General features: G+C 41.8%; 1 protein-coding gene across 1 annotated transcript; it reads right to left on the reverse strand.

Annotated features, from left to right (window-relative positions):
• Positions 1-676: 676 nt before the first annotated feature.
• On the reverse strand, positions 677-8362 carry lsm4 (LSM4 homolog, U6 small nuclear RNA and mRNA degradation associated). Its single transcript, XM_084067969.1, has 5 exons — positions 8268-8362; positions 7742-7783; positions 5196-5294; positions 3725-3911; positions 677-1804 (listed from the first exon to the last, which is right to left on the reverse strand). The coding sequence occupies exons 1-5, from the start codon at positions 8268-8270 to the stop codon at positions 1671-1673; spliced, it is 465 nt and encodes a 154-aa protein (XP_083924095.1). The 5' UTR covers positions 8271-8362; the 3' UTR covers positions 677-1670.
• Positions 8363-10188: the final 1826 nt, after the last annotated feature.

A 10188-nucleotide genomic window follows, 5' to 3' on the forward strand; every position in this document is an offset into this window, starting at 1 on the left:
GCATACCCTTTGACTGTACTACCTGTACTGTTAATAAGCATGTTAAAAAATAAGTATGCAATCAATCAATCATCTATCTACCTACCAACAAGACAGGAAGAGTGCGCAACTAAACTTTGTGGGCAGTGGGCACCTCAATGTTAAGTTGGCTATTTTTTCCAAAACAAAAAAATAAAGAATTCGGAAAATGGTCTGAAGTAATGTTAAGTATACATGATTTGAACAGGCACGGTGCATCATTATAGGAATAAACAAGAAGTTGAAGGCTAAATGTAGGTCTGATAACATCAGACCTATATGTATCCTTCAACTTCCTATCCACAGGTTTTGAAGCAATTGTAGAAATATTAGGCCTTATATGTCAAATGTTAAAGCATGCTCAAATCATGTATACAAATCATGTTACTTCAGACCAATGTTTAGGCGCCCACTAATCCGGTTACCTACTGTATCTATCATTTATACATATAGTACATGCTTAATATGTGAAGGTGTAAGATGTTGTAAGATTTAACTTAATTCTGGTGTGACAAGGGTTTGACTTGAGTTATTTTATAATAGTAAACAGCAGCTACAGTAAGTGAAACCAGTCAGTACTTTGACCTTCGAAATAGTAACAAAACTAAAAATAAACATTCCACTATCAGAGTTTCATGATAGCAAGCATGACAACTACTTTAACAAAAGCTATTTTATTCTTATGTTCTCTTGTAAATAAAGTAAAACATTGTCTTGTAACTAAATTAAAACAAAACCAAACAACCACATGGTTGACATCCATTTCAGACGAGAACAAGAGACATTTGTTGGAATTCAAAAGGTTGCGTCTTTGTATAAACCCTTTAACTAAAGTACTCAAATTTTCAGGAGTTAAAACGAATCCCACGTGATGGGTGTTTAATTAACCTGCCATCATATTCATATGAAACAAACCAAATCACTATACAGACATATTCATGCATGATGAGTTGGGGCAGAGTAGAATACCTGCCCAATGAAAACATAAAACTAATCAGAAAGAACCCAGCCTTATGGACAGAAAATGTTTAAAAAAACAAAACAAAAAGCAAACATCGAGTGCTTTTTCACTGAAAACTTAAATTACAGTTTTCAAACTGAATTAAAAAAAACAACACAACTACAAGAGTCACAGGGTTGATGGAATCACACTTCAATTTCTTATCATTGCTGTTGTCGGGCAGAAACCTTGTATCTACATATTTCAACTTTTAATGTTTTTTTTTGGGTAAATCAATGCCCTACATCTTCAAACAAAAGTGTCGCACAATAAGGGTTGAAAATAGCCTTTCTGTGAGCTTGTATGTAGATCTGCCATTTGAGCTACTTTTGAAAACCTTTGAAAGTGAAATCGGTAACGAGAGCTTGTAACTAAATAACTACATTGTTTCTATCCGACACACCTTTCTTTACCTGAAAAGTAAACTTTTTGAACATACAAGGTTTCCACCCGACAGCGGCGATATATGATCTCCCTTCACTCTGCATGCAGTCACTCCTCCACTCACTCATTTTCTCTCTCCCCCATATCTCTCTAGTGCTGGTTCATCATGGCCTGGGGAAACCGCAGAGCATGATGAACCAGCACTAAGGCTCTGATGTCTGACCCAAACCCAAACTCTGTCTGTCTGGCTGTCTGCAGCAGAGCTGCATCAGTGCTGGTTCTTCATCCCCGGGGGTTTCCCAGGTTTCTTGTCCTGCTGCTGCTGCTGCTGCTGCTGCTGTTGTTGTTGTTGTCCTCCTCGTCCCCCGGTAGACATGCCTCTTCCACGACCCCCGAACAGACCTACACCAAAACAGAGAAACACATTAAATACAGCCAAATATGCCTCTAACACGACCGCCGAACACACCTACACCAAAACAGACACGAACACATTAAACACACCAAACACACCAGCACAGAAAAACACATTTTGATTTTAATGTGAAAAGGTGGACGTCAATCTAACTAGTAAACCATTTTTAAGAAACACTTTCAACCTGGTATCCCTTATTTTGAGCATTGTATTTTTTGGGGTGCATTGTCAACATAAAAAAATAAATAGGGAAAATTACCGTTTGTAGCTATTCTCGCTATATGGTATACGATGAAGTATACAGAGCTTAGGGGGATTTAAAAGTTCATACTATAGTTCAGTCGCCTGGCAACACATTTTCATTCCCAATGTGTCACATACAGACGCTAGTCTGACGTCTATACAACTCCCACAACATCTGAAATAGACATGGGAGGTATCGAGTGCTGTCATATTGAGAACATGGCGATATTGTCAAACATTTGAACTCGGAAACCTTAAAAACATCGATAGGAAGGCAGACGCTCCGTTAATAGCGCAGGCGAGCGAGGCGATAGCCGAGCGGCATGAAGACCACTTCTGCCGCCAACGCGTTGGTTCTGGTGACACAACCAGTTAGTTCAGTGGTTGTCAACCTGTGGGTCAGGACCCCCAGGGGGATCCCCACATTACTTTGGGGGGTCCCAAGATGACAGTGAAGTGACAATTTAGGGACTTTTAAGACCTTTCTAATACCGAAAGAAAAACCCATTCTAATACAAAAAAAACTAAAAACATTGAAGGCCATTACTGCATCACAAGTAATCAATGATCTACAAGCTCACAACGCCTTGCCTGCTTTTTTCACAATATTTATCAGTGGAAAGAAGTCAAACTAAATTGAATGCCTCAACTCCTACATTCCAAGTGCTTGTCAGGGAGGAGGGTTCCCCGTTCAAATATGATTATTTGGGTGGTGGGGGGGGTCCCCAGTTCAAATATGATTATTTTGGGGGGTCACGGCCTGAAAAAGGTTGAGAACCACTGAGTTAGCTCATCGCCCACATAATCATCTTCTGGGTTGAAATCAACATCGTATAAAGGCTGATTCATGTACCAAATATCTATAACTCCAAATATCAAAGTACTCCAGTGCAGCATAATAACCGGAGGGGCATGTGTTCCCAACGGGACATTTTTTCCTTATACATCAACAAATCGACACGAAAAACTTGTAATAACTTTTTTATAACCTACTGAATAATTCAAAATGTAGGCCTACTTTGTTGTACAATGTTGGCGTACAATGGTAGTGAGCCCGTAATATTTACAGTATGGCCCTTGTCAGAGAAATAAAAGGGCAGTGTAAAACAGTGTATACAATTATCTTATTATCTTTCATTAATCGTAAACGAGGCAAAAGGTTGAAAGAATGGTTTCTCAATATCCCATATGGCAAAAAGGTCATATGGCCCAGCCCTATGCCAGGGTTCAAGTGTTTAACTGCCATGCACAACAACGGTCCAAGATAGGGTTGGGATCTGGAACCGGATCCAACATTGAGGAACCAGAATCGGTTCCATCACATTTTTGGAACTGTTTTCTGGAACCGGTTTATCAGAGTTATACAATTACAGTACCGGTGGTTCTCTAACTTTTAAAATTTCAAGGACCACCATAACTCTGAGAGTGTACAAATAGAACCAAATGGACCCGTAAGGGTATATTTGGAACCCTCTCAAGGAATCTAGAGGGTCCCTGGACCTCACTTTTGAAAACCAGAACTAAAGGGATCGTTAAAGGGAAGCTTTAATCTGACCGTTAAGAGGGAATCTTTAAGGAACCGCAATCGTTAAAATCCTAAAAGAGGATCCCAACCCTAGTCCAAGCCCCCAGAACACATCCGATTGGTCATCCTCTGGTCTTACCTCTGCCGGCTCCGCCCCCTCGCCCCTTGCCCTGCTGTTTGTTCTGCTGCATGGCCCCTCCTCGGCCACGCCCCTTGGACACCACCTCCTCTTTGACCATGTCGATGATCTCGTCGGGGATTCGCAGGTACTTGATGGTGCTGCCGCGGATGTAGCACTCTGGCATCCTCCAGAACTTATCTCCATCCTAAACAACACACAGGCATGTAGTCAGAGCACTGGCACCTCCCTGTGGCAGTCAACTCAAACTACAGTTTACTTTAGACTATTCTCTACACATTATCATCTGGTTAAGTTGAAAAAAAGGTAGAAAGGTTGAGTGTTATAAGATATTTTAAAAAGTGATTAAAAAAACTATATATATATATTTATTTTTTTGTTATATAATATTGCATTTACATGCTAAACATTTTCTTGTCAACAATGTTCAAGGTTGTATTTGTCAACAATGTTCAAGGTTGTATTTTATTGTTACATCTTGTGCTCAGGTACAGATTTTCGTTCGGCTTCCTTCCGACAATGTAGCAGTCATTTCTAGACATGCACACTCCACGACAAGATCAAGTCACTCTGAAGCCCAGTCCAGACCAATGATTTGCGATGAAACCATTGCAGAGCGTTGCAGAGATAAGTTGCAGCAGCCTAAATTGCCCGGTTGAAGTTCGGCGCATTGTGCCGCAAGTGATTCAACTTCCCATTGCAAACAAAAGCTTGCAAGAAATTTCTGATCACAAGTACATTGCTCACAGTAATCGGTCATTAATGTCACTGTCTGTCCGTTTCTCTCACACACAGCATGAGTCTGTCTTTTTTTATTATAATTTTTTGCACACACCTGATGAGCGGGAGAGAGAAACATAGAGCGAGCGAATGGGAGAAAGGAAAGGAGAGCGTATAGCTATTTCATAATTTTATACAAGAGTATACAATAGGTTGACGTGCTGTGGCACCGGTACACTATCTTTGCTCCTCGCCTATTTGTCACTGTCACTGTCCACTTTAGGGACGGCCCTGTTGGTTGTTTATATTGCTGTGGAAACGTCAATCGGTCGCAGCTCGGCGCCTGGTTTTAGGATTCTGTTGCAAGTGAATTCCGTTGTGAATCATTGTTCTGAGCTTGGTCTGAAGCCCAGTGTCACACAACGATGTGTCCTGTCAGGCAAGCAGTCGCATAAATTAAGAAAAAATATAGAAAAGTTTGCGCTCTAAACTTAAGGCTTACTAGGGCTGAAGATAAGCGCGAGAGACCAGCATGAAAGTCCATAAATTAGAAGATCGGCTTGCACACTGACTGAAAATTGAGGCTCTTTGGATGCAAAAATATCTTTTATATAGTATTTTACTTTCAAAAGTGCAAAGAGTGTCATGGTGAAAATAAAGTGACAGAGAGTGGACGTCGGTTTTTGCACTTTTGTAAGTAAAAGGAGTACAAATAAGGCCATATTGTGAGGTGAAAGATGATGTTGTTTACTCTGGAGGTGCAGATGACTTCTCTGAGGTTGATGTTCATCCAGTTATCACAGCTGACCAGGTGACCGTTGTACGTCTCTCCATTCTTCAACTCCACCAGCTAGACACACACACAGTAAATACATTTTAATTCATTCATTTGCAGACTTTTTTTCAAAAATGATCTTGAAGATGATGACAAGAAAGAATAGGGACCTGCAATCTGTAAGATCGTATGAACATACTCTATACACATTGCTTAAAATGACTCCAAGAGATGGAACCAACATTAGACAAGACCAGCGGTTCTCAGGGAGGGATCCCCACACCTAAATGAACCAAATGGTCCCTTATGGGTCCATTTGTACAGTCAAAGTTAAAAACTGAGGATTTTACATTATAGACTGGGGTCCAAGAGATTGTTTTACAAAAGTATGGGTTCAGTGGCCTAATGCATATCAAACTGGGGGTCCTTGTAATTAAAACGGTTCAGAATCACGGGACTAAAGCAGTGGTTCTAACATTTTCATGTCAAGGACCCCAACATTGATAAGTCCTAGGACCTCCCTGTTTAGGTGGAGACAGTGAAACCTATGATCTGAATAAGTACAAAAAGTTTGTGATATGTAGGGCCTCTAGTAAAATAAAAAGTGTTTACAATACACAGTGAAATTCTTACTTAGCCTTCCTATTGCGTTTCCTTTGCTTGATGTTCTGTGTAAAGACCCCTACACACTGTACGATATTTGACCCGATTTCACTATCGGGGATATTTTTGGGTGTTCGCCGACAAAACCACCGATCTCAGTTAAGATCGGGCACTCCTCGGCGAGGTGTTGATCGCACAGTGTGTAAGGTACTCCGAGAAGAAACACCCCGATAAGGTACGGTCGGCGAGGGGTTCCCGATAACTTTTAGATTTCAAACTTGTTGGATAATTGTGTCTATCGGCCCCGATCTAGTGCACGCTACAGCCAATGAGAGCACATTACATTACATTACAGCCACGCACCGTTGGCTAGTCCTCCCGCATAGAACCGCAATATTACCGTCCAGACAGTCCAGTCCTGTATTAGTTAAACATGATAAAACAGATTGTTAGAGTGAGCGAGCCTGCTCGACGATGGGGCTGTTTATTATTAGAGAGGAACAGGGCTTGCAGACAGAGAGAGAGTTGTGTGTGTGTGTGTGTGTGTGTGTGTGACGCACGTATGTATCTCTGAACAGTATTGGCAGGTTTTGCGCGAGAAATAAGCAACCAGGTCTATGAAAGCAAGCCCAACAAAAGCGACTATAGGCTGCATGAGCACTTTAAACCTAAATACAAATAAAATAGCCGATCTACAAGCTCACAACGCGTCGCAGCTATTTTCAAAGAAAAAAAACAACATTAAGAAATAACGCCAAATAAGCAACTACACTTTGGAAATAAGCTAAAAAGAAACGCAACCACCAATATTTTTTACAAGCAACTCGCTTATAATAAGCGGACACGGCAACACTGTTTCTGATCTGAATTGCACCCTGGTTGACTTTTGAAACGTTTCTTTCAGAGAGGGAGAGAGAGAGAAATACAGAGAAATTGAGAATTATTTAATGTCAATCATTAGCGTCCTGTCTCGGTCTCGCGCATATATCATGGGAGCCTTTCACGTTTACAAATGTATGTATTGGGTCGGGATCACATCGTGTGTGTAATTGTTAATATACACGCTCTCATTGGGTTAACTTCCAGCTGGTGAAATAATAGTGAAAATAAATGTAGCTGGGGAACCCATGGAACCCCCTCAAGGGCCACGACTCCCAAAAATAATCATATTTGAAGTTGAACTGGGGACCCCCCCACCCTGACAAGCACTTAAAGGGGCGGCAGTGGCTCAGGGGTAGAGTGACCGGTAGAGCGGCCAGATAAAAAGCGCAAGGTTCACAGTTCGATCCCAGGCTCCCCTAGGGTTATTGTCGAAGTGTCCTTGAGCAAGACGCTGCACCCCTAATTGAAGCCCGATGAGCAGGTTGGTGCCTTCACTGCCTTGCTTGGTTTCCTCCGCCATCGGTGTATGAAAGTGTGCGTGAATGGGTGAATAGATTGTGCATTACACACAATCCATGTAAAGAGCTTTGGATAAAAGCGCTATATAAATGCACCATTTCCTTGGAATTGTAGGCATTACATTTAGTTTTGACTCAGTTCCACTGATAAATATTGTAAAACTAGCCGAACTAAAAGCTCACTGTGAGCTTGTAGATCGGCTATTTTCACAATGTTTGCCTATTTCTCAAGTAATATTTGACAATTTGGTATTAAAAAGGTCTTAAAAGTCATTAAATTGTAACTTTTGAAATGTGCAGAATAGATACCCTGTATAGTGTATGCACTTATACTGTATGTTGGTTTGTTTACTGTTGAGTGAGAAAACACTAATGTTGAACATTAACCTAATCACCTGGGGACCCCCCAAAATCATGTGGGGACCCGCCCCTGGGGGAGCCGACCCCCAACTTGGGAACCACTGTTGTACAGAACGTTGTGTGTTGTAGATGAGAGAGTTCTGTCTGTGTTCTACTCACCATGGGATGGTTCTGAGCAGTCTTCAACAAAGACAGAGGAAGCTGGAACAATGAAACACATTTGATTGTGTTTTATTTCACACTTCTAGTTCTCTGACCAACACAGTCAGCAACAACAACAACACAGCTAACAGAAGTTAAAGCTAATGATTGATGAGCCAGCTACCACCAGTTAACAATGGTGCTGTTATTTGTTTTGTCAGAAAGGTTAAGTTGTTTTAATGTATTATTACTTGTGGAGCTGCTCGGTCTGCTAACATTTACAGCTACGGACAGTTGACCACTGGCGAGTGGCGACCTACGTACATAATTCGTAGTAGGACGAAAAAAGCCGATCTACAAGCTCACAATGCGTTGCAGCGCGACGCGTTGTGAGCTTGTAGATCGGCTATTTGTTAGCATTAGCATGCAAGTAGCGCAGCCTGTTGGAGAGCTGCATAGAATACAGATAAACGCACTTGACTCAATAATAGAATATACCTTTCCTGTAATAATAAGCGTCTAATTAAATCATATAAAAACTTACCATTATGATATTTGTTGATGTGTTTAGTATCTGAGAGATGTTTGTTTGAGAAGTCTGTCCACGCTTTGACAACCTAACGTCCTTGTGCTGCTGTGCGTGTCTGAGCCAATCAGCTTCTACACAACGCTGATGACGTTCACATTCTGACCAATCATGAGTCGCGGTGGACCTCTTCTGTTGAGTTCCATGGTGGTTGGTTGGCGTCCATTTGCGTTGCATTATAGCGCCTTCTACTGGATTGTAACAGCCACACAGTGCAGCGCAAACTATTACACAATTATATAACCATCAATATAGTCCATGAGCCAGAGCCATAGAATTATAATATGGCCAGAGACCCAAAATTGAGCCATGATTATCAAATGGGTGGGCAAAACCTAGCCTTGGTTCAGAGCGTTAGTGAGTTCTCTCTAACGCCCTGCCAGACCCTGGGCTCTGCGCTTGTACAAGGAATTCCACTGCCCTGCGAGGGCTCCAACAGTAGTGAAAATTAACAAAAGCATTTCGCTACACACCTAAACAAAGGCTGTTTTGTGTTGTTGAAAGTCTATTCTCGGAGGTGGGAAGCCTCTCAGCACCCCAACTTATCTGTAAAATACACTTTTTAGCCAGAAAAGAAAATATTTCACCAGAAGGAAAAATCTGGTCAATAGAAACATTCCATTGACCGGATCTGTAGAGGGCACTGTGGAGCAACCAAAATGTTTTTTCCTTCCGGTGAAATATTTTCTTTTCTGGCCAAAAAGTGTATTATACAGAGAAGGTGGGGTGCTGAGAGGCTTCCCACCTCCGAGAGCAGACTTTCAACAACACAAAACAGCCTTTGTTTAGGTGTGTAGCGAAACGGTTTTGTTTATTTTCACTACTGTTGGAGCCCTCGCAGGGCAGTGGAATTCCTTGTACAAGCGCAGAGCCCAGGGTCTGGCAGGGCGTTAGAGAGAACTCACTAACGCTCTGAACCAGGGCTAGGCAAAACCGTACCTGTATTAAATTGTTTATAAGGTCAAGGGACCCCCTTCTGTAAATTTCGACTGGTCCCTTTAAACTCCAACAATAATAGCTATACTCAAACAGACTTTGTGAAAGCAGAACTCAACTCTGTTGCGCAATTTCCACACAGACAGAATGTGTATGGACTTGAGGAGGCTTCTGTCTGAAGGTGTAGGCTACCGTTGTACATTTTCTGTTTTTGACCACACTTCACTTACTAATCATGTCAATAATGTTTGTCATTCTGCAGGTATTTGTAGGGTGCAGTTGCATATTTAGACACCACCGGGAAGAGGGCGCTGTTTACTAGAATTTCAGCGCCTGGCTGAGCCTGATAATTGGATAATCATTGATTTCAATAAAACGTGTGTGTGTGTGTGTGTGTGTGTGTGTGTGTGTGTGTGTGTGTGTGTGTGTGTGTGTGTGTGTGTGTGTGTGCGTGCGTGCGTGCGTGCGTGCGTGCGTGCGTGCGTGCGTGCGTGCGTGCGTGCGTGTGTGCGCGCGCGTTTAAAAATTCAGTTACATCATTCAAACTGCCGTTTTAGCCTATGTCCAGTGGTGTAAAGTAACTAAGTACAATTATTCAAGTACTGTACTTAAGTCAAATGTTTAGGTATTTTCATTTTACTGCATTCTGCACAATGAGTACGTTCTACTTTTGGTACTTTAAGTACATTGATACCAATACTTTTGTACTTTTACTCATATTACTTATATGTCTCCATCGATCAGAACAGAAGCATTGGCTCATCACTGTGGAAATAGATTAAACTGCAGGCTTAAGTAGTGTAAGGAGTAGTAATGTGATCAGTAAACCATTGGTTCTCAAAGTGGGGTCCGGGGACCCCCAGGGGTACTTGAGGGGGTTCCAGGGGGTCCCCAGCTAAATGATGGACAGGAACCAAATGGACCCTTATGGGTCTGTAACTGA

This window comes from Gymnoscopelus microlampas, assembly GCF_963454915.1.
Source record: "Gymnoscopelus microlampas genome assembly, chromosome: 9".
NCBI lineage: Eukaryota > Metazoa > Chordata > Actinopteri > Myctophiformes > Myctophidae > Gymnoscopelus > Gymnoscopelus microlampas.

Bases quoted from the DNA above. Each gene is read 5' to 3' on its own strand.
- lsm4 (XM_084067969.1), bottom strand. The intron at 3,912-5,195 runs GTAAACAACATC...TGTGTTGTTTAG, and splicing joins AAGTCATCTGCACCTCCAGA to GATGGAGATAAGTTCTGGAG. The intron at 1,805-3,724 runs GTAAGACCAGAG...GTTTTGGTGTAG, and splicing joins AGGGGGCGGAGCCGGCAGAG to GTCTGTTCGGGGGTCGTGGA.